Genomic DNA, 18,407 nt, shown 5'->3' on the forward strand with positions numbered 1-18,407 from the left:
GAGAAACCGTATCATATTTCAAGTAATTGTATCATAAAGCTTACACCTTAAGCAACCTTAATTTAAAACTACCCTACAAAAGAAGATCATTTTGACTCATATTTTATCAGGACTTTAATACATTTAATTAAATGTCCCGTTGGCGTGTACAAACTTCATTTGGAATTGACACTACATGTTTATGACTACTCCGCTTTGTGCCTAAAATGCATTTTAACGCCGGGACTACAGGTGAAACCAAATCAATTATGTATATTAAATTGAAAACTCAGATAATGACATACAAATACAAGAAGCCCTCACAGGAAATAATCTTTCTCAGTTCAATACGTTGTATTTGTATTAATTTAAGGCTCGATCCAGAGTTACTGTTATATTTCTATTAAAGGGAAAACGGGTTCGCTTTTCAGGTTCGAAAGTGTTTACTGTTGTGCCGCGATAGAGGGCGCTGTGGTCCACGCTGACTTGATGTTCGGCCTTACATTTTCACCGAAGAAGAAGAACACGTGTTTCCGGTGTTTTCTGTCCATCCCATCCTGCATGTCTTGTAAATAAATAGTTTTCAGTTAGCCAAAGGTGTAACAATGGTTCGTAAATTAAAGCACCATGAGCAGAAGTTGTTGAAGAAGGTGGACTTCATCAACTGGGAGGTGGACAACAACCTGCACGAGGTCAAAGTGCTGCGGAAGTACCGCATTGAGAAGAGAGAGGACTACACCAAGTAAGAAACACCGTCTGTGGATAACTCTGCTCTGTTTAAGACTCCATTATTAAGCCAAGCAACGATGAAACCACGTTAAACATTCTTATGTTAAGTTTAAATACAACACATGTATCGGAGGTTAATGTTGACTTCCGAAATCGTTAGGTGTAAACTGAGCTAGCTAACAGTGACATTGTTAGCTACACTTACTGATGAAGACGGTGTCAGTTGTTCAACCTTTCTTAAATGTAAATGTAATATTAATAATCATATTAATCGTTGCTTGGTTTGATAATAGAGTCTTTAACAGAGTTTTCCATAGGCTAAGTAGTGAACCTTTATGCATCCCCAAGACATCTTTCGCATATTCCTGACTAGCTATTTTATTTACCAATATCAATATTTAAAAATAGAATTGTGTAAGTGTATTGGCTATACACACACATTTTAAAGCAATTTCATTAAATATAATTATAATGTAAAAACCACTGATATGTCCATGACATATTCTACTTTGTTTAATGGGAGCAACTGACAGTTAAATATCATTGACATATTAAGCCCAATAACCCATTGATGCTTAATGTGTATGACTCTTTAAACTGAAATTAACTTACAGAAAGGTAACCATCCTGATAAAGTGCTATCAATGTATAACATTAATGTAAACTATACTTTCCTGCATTATACCTTCTAAGAATTGGGAACTAATGTGCAAAAACAGTTGTACACAACTAGCCTATCTTAACCACTGAAAAGAATACAAGATTCTTATTTTATATTTTAAGTATAAAGACTATTCAATTCAACAGCATCTTGCTGGAGAGAATGCGGTGAACACAAAGCAAACCATAATCATATCATTTGGTCATGTAAACTACCTGGTCAGCTGGATTCTCAGTAAAATATCTATTGGAGAAATGTCAGTCTTTTTATTGATATTTCTCTAATTAAAAACCCACCTCCATAGTACTTGGAGAAATCAAAAAGAAAGATCTTATCTATTCATTGTAACAAGAGTAGCAATAATTAAACACATTACATAGAATTTGTTGGTTGGTTCAACTTAATAAGCTAAAAATACTTTTAAATGAAACATATGGTCTGGAAAATAAATCTCAGAATTATAAATCATATCTTTAACGATAGATGGTGAAAAATGGGTGACATATACAACCCAAAACATTAAAATGATTATTAGTTATAATTAATCATGTATTTGTTTCTGTAAACCATAACTTATTTACTTTATCTTTTTTACTTAACTATACTACTAATTGTAATGTAACTTTGTTAATTCATTATTATCTTTGTGTATTCTCTGTAACCATTTAGTTTCTTAAAATGCAAAAAAACGAACCAAAAACTAATCTATACATTTTTTTTATCGACTAGTAAGAGTATGTTTTCCTCTTCTGTCACAGGTATAATAAGCTGAGTCGTCACATCAGAGAGCTCGTCCAGAAAATCCGAGACCTGGATGAGAAGGATGGCTTCAGAGCTCAGAGCACACACCGACTGCTGGAAAAACTGTGAGTTATTACCAAGTCTCTTTGTGATATGTTAACCCTGACAGAACCATCCATCTAATTCCTTTAAGTCAACACTCGTGGCTTGTTTCACAAAACCAGAGAAAGCAGTTCTGCTCCCTTTGAGCTGAACTTTTTCTGTGTGATCAAGGTGCCTCCTTTTCAACTATTTAGATCGCCATGACTTTTTCCTGTCGCTATAATCAACATAGCAACGACCAAGTGACCAACATGAAAACACAAATGAAACACATACACATATTGTAGTACGCACATGTGTGTGAAACTATGAATGTGCTTTAAGTTGAACTGGCTCCATCATGCAGGCTCCTAGTTGGACACGTTTTTGACATCATTATCCTTTTTTAAATGACCATTTTTTTGTTTCTTCACACAAGGTACGGTATCGGCCTCACACCGACCAAACAGAATCTGTCCCTGACGGAGAAAGTCACAGCTTCTTCATTCTGCAGGTAAACCAACACACACACACGTTATACTCGTTGTGTAGAACGGTGCAGGAATGAGCCCTTGGAAATGAGTTATCATTTTAGCACTTCTGTTGTCCCTCATTTCGAAGTCACCGATTTCTGAACTTATTTCTGGTAATATTCCAGAAATAAGTTAAGGACATAGAATGTGTCAGTAATTACCCCACTGGTGAATACACAAAGTTTCTTTGTGTCATAAAAATGGCGGCTGCTAACAAGAGGCTAAATGAGACTACTCAACGTCATCACAAAAATATTAGCCACCTTTAGCTTAGCGGTGTCGATGCGCAGCCATGCGACCATGATGTAGTTTGTTTATAGCCCAATGTTAGCTTTTTACTTCCGGTTTGCGGCATCTTCAAAAATCATAAAAGTTCTGTTAATATGTGAAGATCAGCCTGCTGAACAAAGCTTGAAAGTACCATAAACTTTTTTCTGCAATATTTGGAAATCCAGTGGCAAAATCCCATTGCATTTTAACCCATTTAGGCCTTAAACGCCTGGAAAAAATGCCTGGAAAACCTATGGGCGATTTTAGAAGAACCCCCTAAAACCTGAAGTGTTTCTGGAAATTCAGCAATTGTGTCAACGCCTACTAATTGATTTCTCAGCCTCTGTAGCAGATAGAAACAAAATTCAAAAAGTGTTTGAGAGCTTACAGCTGTGGCTTTCATGAGTGGTCTCTGCAGGTAAATCAACTTTCCCCCCTGGGGTGCGGTTGAAAAAACTCTGTGGATTAGAGTGGTAATTCGCCGTCCTCCACTCGGTTTCAAAACCTTCAAACTCATGGTCGTCATCGTCGCCGTCTTCAAACATATGTCTTAACCATAAATCCCGGTCGATTGGTTCGACGGGTTCAAAGTAGTCAGCAGTAATGTCATCAGCGCTGTGCAGATCGTCAATATCCCTACCTTCACTAACTTCAGAATTCCCTCCGCGGTAGTCTAAGTCGGCCATGATTGTTAGAAAAAAATCCAATCAATGCCACGTGTATATTCTGATGCATTTCATTGAGCTAAGAAAATAAATACCACAGAGCTCTGTACCAGAAAACAACGCATCCGCTTTCCCGGCTTCAATGGTAGAATGACGCTCCCGGTTTTAATGGTAGAAATGCAGCAACGCTTTCCCGGCTTAAATGGGTTAATTGAGGGAACCCTTGCGATGCTAATATCCGGGTCAGCCTACAAAATCCCTGCACCGCTCTACAGAATCCTCAGTTGAGACCTTAGTTATCACTCGTCTGTTTTCTGTCCTTAAATCCATGTGTGTGACTCCTTCAGGAGGAGGCTGCCCAGCATCATGCTGAACCTCCGTATGGCTCAGAACCTGAAGAATGCCATCACCTTCATCGAACAAGGACGTATCCTTCACTACAGCATTGTTGTGTCTGGAATTCCAGAGATAAGTTAGTTTTGTCTACGTCAAAGGGTATAAATATTTTTGCAGTATTGACCTTGACCCAGTGTCAGATGTGCGAGTTGGCCCGGAGATCATCACAGACCCAGCATTTCTCGTCACAAGGTTGGTTTACAACATTTAGTTCTGAACTCTCCTAATTTGTTTTGAACTACTTCATGCAGCAAAGGGCATGACACAAAAACATTCCATACCGGCAGTATAAATACATATGGAAAGCATCTCAATGGATGCATTTTTCACACTTCATTGTGACATTTTCCAGAAATATGGAGGATTTCGTCACTTGGGTGGACTCCTCTAAGATCAAGCAGCATGTCCTGAATTATAATGATGAGGTGAGAGAGTTTTCTGGATCAGCTGTAACCGTTATCTCAATGAAAATCACCACCTGGTGATTGAACCAGTCATTGAAATGTGTTATTCATAATCACGTAAAAGCAAAGCATTGTGCTGATGTTATTTGTGTTTCTTCTGCAGAGGGACGACTTTGATCTATTGGCATAAATCTGTGGTGTAAGATCTTTTCATCACCCTGGAGGAAAAGACCTGACTGTAACATCAAGAAACCAACAACCCTGAAGAAAACCTCGGAAAGTGTGGAAAGAAAACGAGTTCTCCTAAACAAGGACAGGAGTAGACTACAAAATGTTCACCAAACCTCTTTTAGTGGTGCCAACATTTGCAACTGAAATCTGATCTACTGAGCATTAACCATCCAAAAGGTCTGGATTCCTCTCCTGCTCCTCCAGAAGAACACACAGTCTCAGTTGTTTCCTCATGTTCCCAGCAGAGCCTCTCCCAACATGGTCTGTCCCCCCTGGTCCTGCAGAGCAGCTCAGGGTTCTTAAGGTGACTGTTTCTCCTGTGCCTCACGTTGTGTGAACATGAGCTGCATTCCTGTATGTAAAAAGCCTGAACGATATGGGAAAACAATCCAATTCCTTTCTTACTGATATTGTAATAACAATATATATAAGTAAATGATTTTTGCTGCATTCTCAGTTTTTATTAAAAAATACAGTAACATTATCCTTTTGTGATTTTATTTTTTTCCAAGATTTTGTATCAAAAGATATGCTTTAATTTGAAGTCGGTTGAATAGTATTGTAGGCCCAGAAATATGAAATCTCTGCAGCGCTACAATACTTCCTTCAAATGGCCTCTGACCCATATTTTGCAAAATTGATCGTTTTGTAGCCCTGCTTTCTGACATAGGACATGTTGGTTTGTAAGGACCTCCCAGTTCATAATATTAACAAGTTGTGTCATTAATCCAGCTGTAAAATAGGAATGTTGATAAATATTTAATATCCTCATTAAGACTTTGTTACAATGTAAACTTCAGAACAATAAACATTCATTTATCACAGTATTGGGACTTCACAAAACCCTGTTATACATGGATTCACCTTTTAATGCTCAAACTCTGAACAAAACCCCTAAACCAGCTTTTGAATTAATTGACACCCTGATCCTAATATTCCAGTTAACAGAGGTGCATGAACTCACCGTGCTATATTTGCTTCCATACAGAGAAACCCAATGGCTCAGTTTACACCATATGGATGGCATGAGTCAAAACTGGATAAACACAGAAAGAATATCTACCTTTAGACGATAGACTGTTTATGAATCCGTTAAGGCACCCTGTCTTTTAAGAGTAAAGTAACAGCGTCAGCTTTGAAGGAATACTTTAAGTGCTCCTTTAAATTTCCCAAAGGAAACTCCCTCCCTTATTTTAAAGTCCTTGCTTGAGGGTCCATCAGAGCCACCAGAAGCGCACATAGATGATGAGTGTGATGACGCACACGGCCACAGCTGCCACCTTGGCGTATGTGGAGCGGGTGTTGAGGTATTTGGCATCGCTTCGGTACTTCTTCGAAAGGCTTGACAGGTTGCTGGCTTTAGTGTCTAGAGCTGGGGGGGGAAGAGTAGAAAAAGAGAAGAACCTAACATCTACTTTAAAGAGGATATACAGCTCTGGAAAACATTAAGAGACCACCATTTTTCTTTAATGTAAATTGAGTAGTTTAAAGAATACAATTTTAAAAAATGTTTTTAACTCAAAGACATACCTATAAATAATAAAACAAGAGAAAATGATAATGCTGAAGTTGTCTAAACATTTTCCCCGCAGCTGTATAATGCTCATTTTCAGGTTCATATCAGTATTTAGTGTCTCTACTTGGACATGTCTCCATGCTTTAATGTTCAAAAAGCTCTTTATTTCTCTCATACTGCCTGTGCTGCAGCACCTCTTTTCACCCTCTGTCTGAAACCAGAGCCCAGTCTGCTCTGATTGGTTAGATGGCCAGCTCTGTGGTGATTAGCCAATTGCTTAGAGTTGTCCCGCCCCTTAGCCTATCACGTACAATGTGTTGGAGCACTAGCCAATAGAAGCTAGAATGTTACATAGCGATGTCATTATGTTCAGGAAGTAAACAAAGGAGTCCAATGGAGGCGTTAAAGGCGGGGGGATGTTGGGAGTGTGTAGCCTCTCTTTAATTGAATTGTTTAAAAATACCATGATTTAAAGATCAGGCAAAACTCACACAGGGATTTTAGCCTTGGCAGACCAGTTACATGCACACGTTATCACACTACAGGTCATGGATTTTTTTAAACTTATGTGTAGGTTTCATATTATGCTAATTTATACTTGAATCCACTACATTTATAAGCAAATAAATTATATATTATTATAGGTTTAACATTTAATTGTCACAAAAGCACAAGTAACAGCAAACTTGGGATTTAGGTGTTTTTTGTCCCTTGCTAGGACTGATTTTTCTCCATTACTGTAACCCACTCACCAGAAAGACATTCTCCTCTTTGCAGAACTTCCTCAATATTTGCCACCATGATCCTCTGGACGTCCTGTAGCTCTGTGTTGATACTGCTGAAGTTCCTCCTGGCCCGGCCGTCAACGTACGACCTCTTTGTTTTCTGGATGTATGTGTCTGAAACAATGCATGTAGGACACAGTCAAAGGATTGTGTGAAAGACTCCTTGAATGTAGCAGATCACACTTACCAAACTCGATGAAAGAGTACGGCCTGGTTACTATGGTCACTTTCTTCCCATACTGGTCGTAGAACTCGGTGTGGAGCTCTTCGAGGTATGCAAACGCCATCCTTTTGGGGAAAGAAGCATCACAGAGGAACAGGTAGCATACGCCCTCTGCTATTAGGTAGCTGGAAAGAAAAAAGCAGACCAAGTCAATCGACCTTTAAAATCCTGGTAATATCAAACTAAACATCACCAAACTAATTGGCAAATATAACAGCCGCAAAGTGGATTTTCCCCTTTAAGAATACAAATTAAAGAGTGGATATTCTGAAGTGGGGTTATATGAGGAACTTATCCATTCAGTGTATTACTTAAGCAATATACTGCTGTAAACAGGAGGCAACAGGAAGCTCATTTTTAGACCCCTATAATAATGTTGATGCATGCTTTATTTAGAATATGTTCACCACTCAGTTTGTGTTTTTGTGAGAATTTTTTCAGTTCGGAATCCTCAAACTCCAACAATAGTATAAACAAATCAGCTGATTGAGGCAGCAGTAGACCAGCCAGTCCTGTGTTGTGTGTGATATAATTGTTTTTTTTATCAATGGGGTCTGGTGGCTTTGGCGGGAGCATAGATGGATATAATAGTGACAGTTCCTTGTCGTAAAATGTGGTCTAAATGGAAGGTAAAAAGGGGGTAAATATTCTAAATATAATTTATACTTAAATGGATATTGCTTGATTTAGGTGTGTCTTTCTTTTAGAGGCTGAATTAAGTTCAGCTGCTGCTCCTGTCCACAGCAACTCTTGTCTGCTACTCCAAATTTGGGGAGTACCTACTTTCCTCTACTGACTGACTATGGAGCCTTACCTCATACAACCCCAGTTGAAAACATACGGCATATCCCTGCTTGTGGTAACTTACTGGAAGTTCATGTCCCCAGCCTCCAGGGTACAGCGGTCCGGACTTTGAGCGTTGAGTTTACGGCACAGCTGCTTGGCTTGAGTCTGGTAGTGCTGGAGGTCTCTTCCTGACTGATAAACATGAAGAAGAAAATTAGGTTATAGTCAGAACTGCTATATGTACGGTTGTATGGCATTTTCAAATAAGCTAAGACACATTAAAATGACACAAATAGTCCAAAGACCAAGTAATTTGTTCAAAGATTATTCTTTTGGCTAGCAGGTTTTTTTTTATAACAGAGGCAGATTTGAAAAAGAAACAGAGGGGATGATGTGTGAATGTTTACCAGGTTGTTATCGAACTCAGATCCGTCACGATGGGGACTGATCCCAGTACATGTTAGTTTTTTTTGACCGGGTTTATTACATTTTAACATATATGCCGAATGTGTAAGAGAAGGGAGGATTATTATTTCTTAAACACTCATGATGATGTTAACATTATCTCCAAGTAGTTCATGTTTTATGTTGCTGAAATATCTACTGTCATCACATGCTAACTGACTAGCCCTGGCCCATCCTGTCTTAAAACACCACGTGTTGTTAGTTTTTTTAAATGCATTTATTCATTCATTTTATAACTAATGACTGTTCATTTAAATTGAATGGAGCCAGTAGGAGTGGTGAAATGCTGCCCCCTATCTGTTTGTACAGGGCATTACACATTCCGACTTCAAACGCATGCATATTGGTGGACAGAGCTATCATTTACTGAAACACTAAACAAATATTTGATCAACTTTTCCCCAAGCAAAAATATTTTTACATTTGTATCCAGCTCAACTTGAGTTAGGTTCATTTTATTCCGACAAATTCCAGTATAATAATTCACACAGAGTGATGGACAACAAAAATGTAACTACGTATGTTATTGTTACTGCCCTTAACATACACATATACTATTTTCTTAAAATCAACTCCTGCTTCGTTGACAATTTTCATAGCAAATATACCACTAATAATTAAAAGAAAGATTTTATTCTTGTTATTCAGAGAACTACATCTTTGCGGATAAGCTAGCAGTCCTTAAACAGTGTAATTTCCGAATGGAGCCTGGCGTGTAGCTCTGTTCACACACAGAGGCTAACAGGGAGCTAGCATCTCTTCTACCTGCTCATCCTCCTGAATGGACGCAGCGAGCGGGAGTCCGTCCACCACCCGAGCGATCATTGTGAGTGTCGTCATACTGGTGGAGGTCAACTATCGGCGAGGTCAGATGCTGCTTTTGATCCAAGACAGTCCACTTTAAAAACTTTCTATGATTTGCTGTCAACTTTGATGATGAAGAAGGAATGAGCTGGACGGAAGTTCCTGGTGCGCCGCTGAATTCGGCCCGGGTGGAAACTGATGAGACTTCGTAGTCAAATTTCTATCTCATAAGAGGTAGGATGTTACTAAAAACTGCAAAAAAAACTGAGTGGGGTTATGTGAAAAAAAAATGTTCATTAGCTGTTGTTTGAATCACTTTTGTATTCTCTAAAAAAATACATGTTCTCACTCTAACAGGGTAACAGTTCATGAGCCTGGAGCAGACAGCTGGCAGACGGACGGACCGCATCTGCACCGCCGATGCCTGTGTGGAGCCGAGAGCTGCAGATGCGCTGTCTGGGACCTCCGTCTGGAGTGAAGCCTCTCCATACTAAACCCAGAGGAACCATGGACAAACCAGAAAGGTAATTTCCCCGATTGCTATACATGTATTTCGATATTTCTCGCTTGTTTAGTTCCTTAAATGCGATATCATCTGGCTATTTCCTGCTGGCCGTGGAATGGCTGCTCTTTTGTTATTATTTGTTTAAGGAGCCCTCAACGTTATCCCCTCTCATTGATAAATGTGGGAAATATTGCAGCTGAAAGAGGATGCATTTTCCTCCCTTCTTTCTTCTTGCTTGCTCCGCTAACTGTATTGGATGCAGCTTTTATCTTTATATACAAATGTGTGCAGAGCAGCTGTTCGATCATCCATGCCATATGGGGATCAATCACTTTGCAAATTACCTGAAGCTTAATGTAAAACACTACCCGGCGATTTGTTCCAACACACCGTCATGTTTGCCATGTTACTGCGAGGTGGGAGCACTTGAACGCGGCCACAGATTAATCCTGTGCACCGCAGAACCCCCGATATCCACTGACAGAGAGGGGAGCCGGCGGATTGGCACGGGGGCACCACACAGACTGAAAGGCCTTATTGTTGCGGTGCAGCTGGCACCACCTTCTGATTGGTGTGTTCCCAGGCGCCGCTTGCATGATTTACAGCGCGGATACACCGTGTATTTTACAGGAAAAGATAGGGAATCCCTCGATTTAATTCCAGGGTGGGGCGCATCATGACTAATTGATTATGAAAAAATAGTGATAGCCAAGCTGGAGTTCAGGAAGACTTCCTTTCCTCTCAGAGGCTGGGATGAGGATAATACAGTATGAGTAGTATATTATTCAGTGGAAACACACACATGCAAACAGGACCTATACACATTAGCCCCGAAATGAACACATGCATTTGGTGGAGAGGTATCAGAGCAAAGGGCCTGTTTCGTTCTGGCGCCTGGGAGCAATCTGGGGTTCATTGCCTTGCTCAAGGACACCTCAGCAGGGCCACAAGTACACACCATGTTTTTAACTTCTTTTTTTTATGTACTGGACTCAAACCATCAACTATCCGGATCCTAAGCGGACTGAGCCACTGATTCTAAAAGATTCAATGGCAAAATTGTTGCTGTTAGATTTTCTGATTATTTTAGTCAAAAGAGAAACTTTTTACAGTTTCATCTTTCTTTAAAGGGGCAGGACTCATCTAATATTCAGGTTCATATTTTTATTCTGTGCCTGTACAGAAACCAGAGCCCAGTCTGCTCTGATTGGTTATCTGACCGGCTCTGTTGTGATTGGTCAACCACTTAGAGATGTACCGCCCCTTAGTTTATCACATACAATGTGTTGGAGATCCAGCCAATAGTAGCGCGAACGTGACATAGTGATGTCAATATGTTATGGAAGTAAATAAAGGAGTCAAATCAAGGTGTTTCAGGCAGGGGGGGGGGGGGGGGGGCAGTGTGTAGGAGAGAAACTCCCTCTGGAGGGAACACAGGGATTTTAGCCTTTGCAGACATTTTAAAATCTCTTTATATGAAAATACACTGTTTGCTTTAACTGTTTTTTTTGGTAGGTAAAGAAAATGCAGCGTTAGCCTTTTTGGTAATTACATGGAGCAGACTGTCCTCTAATGTGTCTGACAGATGCTCCTCTCATGATTTCCCTGGAGACAGAAGCTAAATCAAGAGGTTGTCTGAGGTTTTTCTGCCTGGGAGAGATCTTTGCTAACTCAATAGGTTTGTGAACTCCTGATCCACACATATCTGACCATGCTTTCTCCCCCCCCAGGTGTGCCTGTAGTGCTCAGGGCTGAGGAGCAGAGCAGCTGAGGAGATGGGCTGCACCTCTGCCAAGCAGGTGTCTGCTGTGCCCAATGGGGAGGAGGGCCAGAGTAAAGCCCACAGCAACGGGGACCTCCACTCCGGTCAGTGTGTCTAGTCTGCTATCATCACATGTCACATGCACTTCATTTCAGCTGGTTTTCAAATTCCTCAAACCCTTGCTCTGATTTGAGGGTTTTTACTAATAGATACGAGGTATTTGCACCTCGGGCTAGGAGATTGGAAAAACAAGTGTACATTTTATGCTACATATACTTCTTATTTTTCATACTCTACAACATATCATGTGTTTTAAGTAAATTAAGACACATGATATGCTTATACAATTAATAATACTGTACTAGTAATATATATATATATATATATAATATATATTATTATTTAGAGAGATTAAAATAATAGTGTTCTATAATAATGTAATACTTTGAAAAGAGAAATTCGGCATAATGAGTACCTTTGCTTTATTTATTTTTAAATATAGGGTAATCCCCACCAGCTGTAAAAAAAAAAAAAGGGGTTTTCGGCTGAACACCTATGACATTTTAGTGTTGACTATTGGGGATTTCACCAAATATTCACACAATGTCAATGGTTTGTGCTTAAAATAAATCACTTCCCAGTAATGCAGCTTTTAAAACAACAGAAAATAACATGTTTGCCATATTGTGATTTCCAAAATGTCTGGTGTCATATCACAATCAGTCGTTTTCACATCAATATATTGCCCAGTCTTATTTGCCTCTATTCATCGTTTACTGAGACATGGATGTTCCTGTGTGACACAGCCTGGAGATAGACCCCATTTATGTAGACATTTAAAGTTAAATAATAATAATCCACTGTGTTCACAACACTGTCATTTTCCAAACGTTTTGAGTCTTACATGTATTGGTGACGGGGATCTATATTCTCCTAGATAACAAAGGAAGCCTAACTTTATGCTTGGTAAAAAACAATATTAATGATATTTCCTGTATTATTTGGTGTTAATCATAAAGGTGATCATTTTAAATCACAGGGGAAGAAACACAAACTTAATCTGACAAAGACGGGTAACACTGCAAACCATTCAAAAATCAGTAGGGATTTATTTATTCAGCCTTTAACTATCCTCGATGATTCACTGAGCAGCTACGCTCATTAACACTGACCTCAAGACAATTACAAAAATAGAGAAATGATAACACAAAAAACCAACAACAGGCCATACCATTATAAAGTAATCCATTAAAAATACATTAAAATTAGGAAAAAATAATTTTGATATATACATGAAGATACCTGAGATGTGAATTAAAGTACAGTATTAAAAAAAACCTAGATTTATAAAAAATAACAATACAGAAGCTATGAAATCACATTTCTTAAATGTATTACTGAAGCATTTGGATGATATGCTGTATTTTCACTGAAATTAGTGTGACCCAAGACCTTCAGAATTCTCTTTTTGGGTTTAATAAATCACAAAGCTGTGTGATCCTAATAGAACCCCTTAATATGTGTTTCATTTTTGGGATGTGCACGTAAATAGTAAATGTCTATAATTGTCATAGTTGTTGTTAAAGCTGCGACAGAGGAATAAAAAACTGTCACAGCATAATTCTGATGTGTTATAACCGTATGGGTCCATCAGGCCATCATTATCATGCACTGTTTCAATGTCCTCCTTTCAAATGCGTGGAAGTGGAAAGAAAGAGGAGCAGAGAAAAGAGGAGCTCATGTGTGTCTCGCCAGCCATTGTTCAGAGAGGATTTAGTCTGCAGCGTGAGAACTCGAGCACATAATTACTTTGCCAAGAAGTGAGCACCATTAACCCGGAGGCCGCGCCGTGTTTAATAAGAGGAGACGCTCCCCTCTAACTGTCTGTCTCCCACTCTGTCACAGACGAGTACAGGATGAAAGGAGTGGAGAAAGTCAAGTACATCAGCGGAGATGAAGGAGGAGTCGACGGCCAGGACAGCACAGTGCGTGCTCATATTTTATTATTGTTTTAAGAAATGATATTATTATAGAGCCTGCACGAAAAATGAATGCAGTTGATATATAAAATAACAAATTAGAAGACACTGAGAGGGAAACAAAGGGTAGAGATAATTATGATCATCATCAATTGATAGGATATAAATACATCATTAATTATACGTACATTCATTGCCTAATAATGTAATTGGAAGGGGATTTGTTATATTTTGCGTTAAATACCTCACCCATTTTGCCTATCCTGCGTCAAACATATGTACTTTTTTTTATAATTATGCAAATGTTGTTCCACTTAAAATATTTCATTTACAAGATATTTCCATTGAGAGTTTATAAGGGGATTTTTTTAGTTAGGTACAACAATAACACTTGTTTTTTTAACTGCTAGTCATTATTTTCTACTAACTCTTTAAAAACATCCGCTTGACATGTCAGTTTATCGTTATGTTTTAACATGCATCCCTAAAATGTCCCACTTTAAGTGTAATTAGTTAAAGGGGTCCTTAGCTGGCAGGCTCTGTTGTGATTGGTCAACCACTTAGAGATGTCCCACCCTTTAGCCTATCACGTTCAATGTGTTGGAGCCAATAGAAATACAAGTGTTACATACTGATGTCACTATGTTACAGAAGTAAACAAAGGTGTTCAATGGAAGCGTTTCAGGCAGGGGGGGAGTGTGGGAGAGAAACTCCCTCTGGAGGAAACACAGGGATTTTAGCCTTTGCAGACCATTTACATGCACTAAACCTATATAACACACTACATGAAGGGAAAACTCCAAAAAGCAAAATAGGGCCTCTTAAATTTGTTTGAAAATATAATGACTACAATACAATGTAAGGCCACTGTGAGAAGTGTTTGCTAATTGTGTGTATTTATTTTGTGATGTGTTTTGTATTCTGCTCAATAACGGGATGCAAGACAGCTGCATGAGCAGGTGTGTGATTGTGTGTGTGCTTCGATATCCTGCAGGAGAAAAGTGCTCTCCTGGGGAAAGGTCAGCACATGCAGGAGCCAGGGTCCAACGGAAACGGAAAGATTCTGTGAGTCTGACTGATGATGCTATTCCAATATTATTAACATGCATTCATATCTTGTGCTTGTTGAGTTATATATAGTCATAGAGGTGCCATAAACAATAAATAAGTTAATAAAAACATTAAATATCAAGAGAAGAAAAAGTATTAATAATTGTAAAAATTGAATATAAAAAATATAGAATATAAATTAAAAAAAGAAAACATTGACAAAAATATTAATATTTTGCCTTTTGTATGTTTATATATATATAGGGTACAGCAAACAAATATGAAAAAATGACACACAAAAAATGGATTTTATATGCAAAATGAAAATGCTTGTAATTATTTTCATATTGTGTTATTTTTGTATATTTCCACATCCGTTTCTTTCTTCTTCCACATTTTGTATTTACTTGTTTATTCATAACTCTCCCTAAATCTAAACGTATATTTATTTTATTCTTTTACGGAATAAATGTTGTTTTATGACACTCCATTCTGTCATTTAAAGTCATGGCCATGCCCTGAGTTATTCTGCCAATCTTTAACATTGGTCCATTTCTTTTGAAGGAGCATCCACTCCTCAGAGAGTCAGCAAGAATTCTTCAGGATGCTGGACGAGAAAATTGCAAAGGTATCAAACAACATCAGCAACCCATCATTGAAGCATCACACTTTATTGTTATTGTGTTTTGGCAAAAAAATTCTGGCTAAATGACAAACTGAAGGTTAATCCTATCACTGCAGCAAATCTGTGAGGACACAGCAGAGGACACAATGATGCGTCTAAAAACACTCCATCTGTCTATCTGTCATGTGCTGTCTACTAGTGTGGGTATTTAAAGTTAGTATGGTTAAAACACTTTATGGAATTATACTTGTTATGAGTATATCTTAATCCAGATACTGTGTGTTTCTTTGTAACATAGAGCTCTATTTGTGTCTATAAAGTATTAAAACACATCAATGAGCTACACTGGGGACTTGTTCCTTAGCTCAGCAGAGGGACCGTCCTGCTGCTGAAAATACTCGCACACCAGATGTGTTTTTATCCATTGCCTAATACAGTCTCTAACTAATGCACTATTTGCTCCTGTTTGACTAGTTTAGCCAGTCCAGCTGTGGACTTTTTTCCCCCTTTTTTAATGAACCCTTACCATCTGCCACAGCATGTGTCTGGTTAGTGAGGATATTAATTGGCAAATGGATACATTTGTTTTTAAAACTGTTGTTTTTGTCATAAAGACTTTTACATGGAAAGCTGACATTATGTGACGAGAAGCAAGTATTAATTTTTTTGGAACAAGGATGTTTATTTTTTTTAGCTTTCCCAAACAGCTTATCCAAGCTGACAGGAAGTGCACTAAGCCTTGAAGCAAGTTTTTCTAGTAGCCAAATCATGGTACTACAACTTCCTTGTTTGTCATATAATGCCTTTGGGCACCAAAATACTTGTTCCCATTGGGACGTCCAAAAATGAGCTTATCATTTTTTGGAGGAAAACTAGTCCTGTTACAGCCCAGCTCATAGGCTGCAACAAAGACCAGACCAGACAAAACCAAACATCTTAACAAACTTAAGCAAACATTGAAGTCCTTTATCAGTAATGTATGCTTGAATGAAAATGTGCCACAAAGACACGGCCGTGTCCAATAGAAGAGAGAGCGAGGGCAGTATGGGATGGTGTTGGCTTTTTATCCCTCCCACGAGTAAATCATCAGGTTGATTACTTGGAACACCTGGAACACCAATTAGAGCCAGTAAACAGAATACAAACACAGAGCCCCCTAGTGGAGTGGAGGAGGTTGTAACAGTCCTTATTCAAACCAATAAATTCCAAATCTTGTATATTGCAATAATAGCCTAGTTAAGCCAAGATTGGCTCAGAGGCAAGGGATAGGAGGCAGGGTTTTGGAAAACACAAATGCGCATGCTCTATGTGGCCCATGGATGCGGAAGATCCCTGGAAAATGTGGGTATTTTTATTCTCAACTCAGGCCATTTTGGTTTGATGTGCCGTTGTGCAACTTTCATAGGAATATCCGTGTACCTGCCTCCCACACTGCATTTTCTTCTGTATACACCAATGAGCCAATCACGTTGTGCAGAATAATTTGAGTTGCACCGTTTAATTATAAAATAAAAGCTTGGGCACTCTTAAGTCTGAACAGAGATGGCAAACTTAATTACTCCTTACTGAAAAATGGCGCGCTATCTAAAATTAAACCCTTCAGTTCTTACTTTTCACAATTAAATCCCTAGGTATTTATATTGGCAGGTGCGTATTTGAGATTTTCAGTTTGTTATTTGTCAGGCCTTGACTTTAAGGAATATGAGATACATACCAACAAGTAAGAAGACTTTGTGTACACTCATATCTGTTTTGTTTACAGGGCCAGGACTACTGCTCAGAAGAAGAAGATATGACATAGCACTGTGCTCGTGTGTCCATCGGCCCCAATGTGAAGGAACTGTCATCGCAGTGTTCAGATGGACCGTACCATGTGGTACCTGGGGGGGACTGTCCCTTGTATGTCCATACCTGAGAAAAATGGATTACTGACTTGAATCAAGCACCTTTTTGCCCTTCTGCTCACAACCTGCTCATATATCAACCAAGAGAGAAAGGACCACCAAAATAATGTATTTTTAACCTTCTCGAATGAAGCAGAACATTACATTTTACTTCCTTGATGAAGCCATTACAGGACAGAGGTCTTGGGAATTGAAGACCCACTTGCTTTTCTTCCCATCCTTGGAAAAGTCCTGTATGGTCAATATAAATAGCCGTCACAGACATTTGAAACATTACGACTTCCACATTTACATTTCCAATGGCAGATGCAACCAGTGGACACTTACCATGAAAACGTATATCTCTATCTGCATCATTTTCAATATTTCATTCTTGAATGCCTCCCTGAAAAGTCAGCCTTTTGGAAACTTCCTGCATTCCAAGACACAGTATGAACCTCTTTTCTACAGTATGTTGGCCAGTCCAGTGTGTTTGTCTATGGAAGATTATTAGTGCCGGGCTACAATGAGGAGGATTTTTATTATTTTGCATTTCAAGGCAAAATAATAATAAGTTAAACGTTCAGTATGTGCGCTAACGCTAGATTTTTACTCGGTTCGACAATTATTCTCAACATTTGCTTCTTTATTCTTGAAAAGCAAAAACAGATACATTTCTCTCATTTACTTATTTCTGGACGCAATAATTTTTCGTAACGTCTGTCCATGTCTGTTTCTGCTATGATGTAGAGAATTTATGTTGAATAAGGCTCAGGGTTGAAGTGTTGTAATCTTTGTCTTTAGTGGTCAAGTCCTTCCTCTCATAAAGACACTGACACTCATGCACTCACACAGCAGGGTCATCGATGTCCCCTGCTTCAGTATTAGTCTTGTGTTATACCTACAGGGTGGACACTGCTTCATCACATACAAGTCTGATTATGTATTTTGCTCACCAGTAATATGTTGTTGTGATCAGTTTCTATGTTGAACTTTTGTTTTTTTAGAAAAATAAAAAGTGTTTTCAGTAAGTTATCCATACAGCTTACAGTATTATCTTACTCATCCTGCTAGATGGATAATTTTGTCGACAATATATTCTCTGTAGCTCAGCCAGTTGTAGTATGATTTAAATTAACCTCATTGCTGCGTTAAACAATGGTTCAAATAGCCTTGGTTCCATTGAGGACAAATGTCCCAAACATGGCATGTCTTGTCAGTCTTCTTCCCTCGTACATGTAGCTATTGTTTTCCTACAGATGCATTAGTGTCCATTTTCATCTACTGACATGTTATCAGTACACCTTCGACTGTTTTTTTTAATAGAAGCTTAC

General features: G+C 38.7%; 3 protein-coding genes across 3 annotated transcripts; 2 read left to right on the forward strand and 1 right to left on the reverse strand.

Moving 5' to 3' along the window:
• The first annotated feature begins 464 nt into the window (after positions 1 to 464).
• Positions 465 to 5,174, forward strand: imp3 (IMP U3 small nucleolar ribonucleoprotein 3). Its single transcript, XM_063885381.1, has 7 exons — positions 465 to 721; positions 2,128 to 2,235; positions 2,631 to 2,705; positions 4,007 to 4,086; positions 4,196 to 4,247; positions 4,408 to 4,480; positions 4,623 to 5,174. Exons 1-7 carry the CDS (start codon positions 585 to 587, stop codon positions 4,647 to 4,649), a joined length of 552 nt encoding a protein of 183 aa, XP_063741451.1. The 5' UTR covers positions 465 to 584; the 3' UTR covers positions 4,650 to 5,174.
• Positions 5,175 to 5,436: 262 nt separating this feature from the next.
• On the reverse strand, positions 5,437 to 9,454 carry sec22ba (SEC22 homolog B, vesicle trafficking protein a). The gene is made up of 5 exons (XM_063885380.1): positions 9,231 to 9,454; positions 8,083 to 8,192; positions 7,179 to 7,339; positions 6,959 to 7,105; positions 5,437 to 6,062 (listed from the first exon to the last, which is right to left on the reverse strand). The coding sequence occupies exons 1-5, from the start codon at positions 9,303 to 9,305 to the stop codon at positions 5,908 to 5,910; spliced, it is 648 nt and encodes a 215-aa protein (XP_063741450.1). The 5' UTR covers positions 9,306 to 9,454; the 3' UTR covers positions 5,437 to 5,907.
• Positions 9,385 to 18,108, forward strand: zgc:55943 (uncharacterized protein LOC406337 homolog). Its single transcript, XM_063885385.1, has 7 exons — positions 9,385 to 9,503; positions 9,627 to 9,793; positions 11,505 to 11,640; positions 13,442 to 13,521; positions 14,510 to 14,580; positions 15,130 to 15,193; positions 16,953 to 18,108. The coding sequence occupies exons 3-7, from the start codon at positions 11,550 to 11,552 to the stop codon at positions 16,989 to 16,991; spliced, it is 345 nt and encodes a 114-aa protein (XP_063741455.1). The 5' UTR covers positions 9,385 to 9,503; positions 9,627 to 9,793; positions 11,505 to 11,549; the 3' UTR covers positions 16,992 to 18,108.
• The last annotated feature ends 299 nt before the right edge of the window (positions 18,109 to 18,407 follow it).

Source organism: Eleginops maclovinus, chromosome 6 (genome assembly GCF_036324505.1).
Source record: "Eleginops maclovinus isolate JMC-PN-2008 ecotype Puerto Natales chromosome 6, JC_Emac_rtc_rv5, whole genome shotgun sequence".
Taxonomy (NCBI): domain Eukaryota; kingdom Metazoa; phylum Chordata; class Actinopteri; order Perciformes; family Eleginopidae; genus Eleginops; species Eleginops maclovinus.

Bases quoted from the DNA above. Each gene is read 5' to 3' on its own strand.
- imp3 (XM_063885381.1), top strand. From the start codon at position 585: ATGGTTCGTAAATTAAAGCACCATGAGCAGAAGTTGTTGAAGAAGGTG. The intron at 722-2,127 runs GTAAGAAACACC...CTTCTGTCACAG, and splicing joins AAGAGAGAGGACTACACCAA to GTATAATAAGCTGAGTCGTC. The intron at 2,236-2,630 runs GTGAGTTATTAC...TCTTCACACAAG, and splicing joins CACCGACTGCTGGAAAAACT to GTACGGTATCGGCCTCACAC.
- sec22ba (XM_063885380.1), bottom strand. From the start codon at position 9,305: ATGACGACACTCACAATGATCGCTCGGGTGGTGGACGGACTCCCGCTC. The intron at 7,340-8,082 runs GTAAGTTACCAC...TTTTCTTTCCAG, and splicing joins GCTGGGGACATGAACTTCCA to CTACCTAATAGCAGAGGGCG. The intron at 6,063-6,958 runs GTGAGTGGGTTA...TTCCCCCCCCAG, and splicing joins AAGAGGAGAATGTCTTTCTG to CTCTAGACACTAAAGCCAGC.
- zgc:55943 (XM_063885385.1), top strand. From the start codon at position 11,550: ATGGGCTGCACCTCTGCCAAGCAGGTGTCTGCTGTGCCCAATGGGGAG. The intron at 11,641-13,441 runs GTCAGTGTGTCT...ACTCTGTCACAG, and splicing joins CAACGGGGACCTCCACTCCG to ACGAGTACAGGATGAAAGGA. The intron at 14,581-15,129 runs GTGAGTCTGACT...TTTCTTTTGAAG, and splicing joins AACGGAAACGGAAAGATTCT to GAGCATCCACTCCTCAGAGA.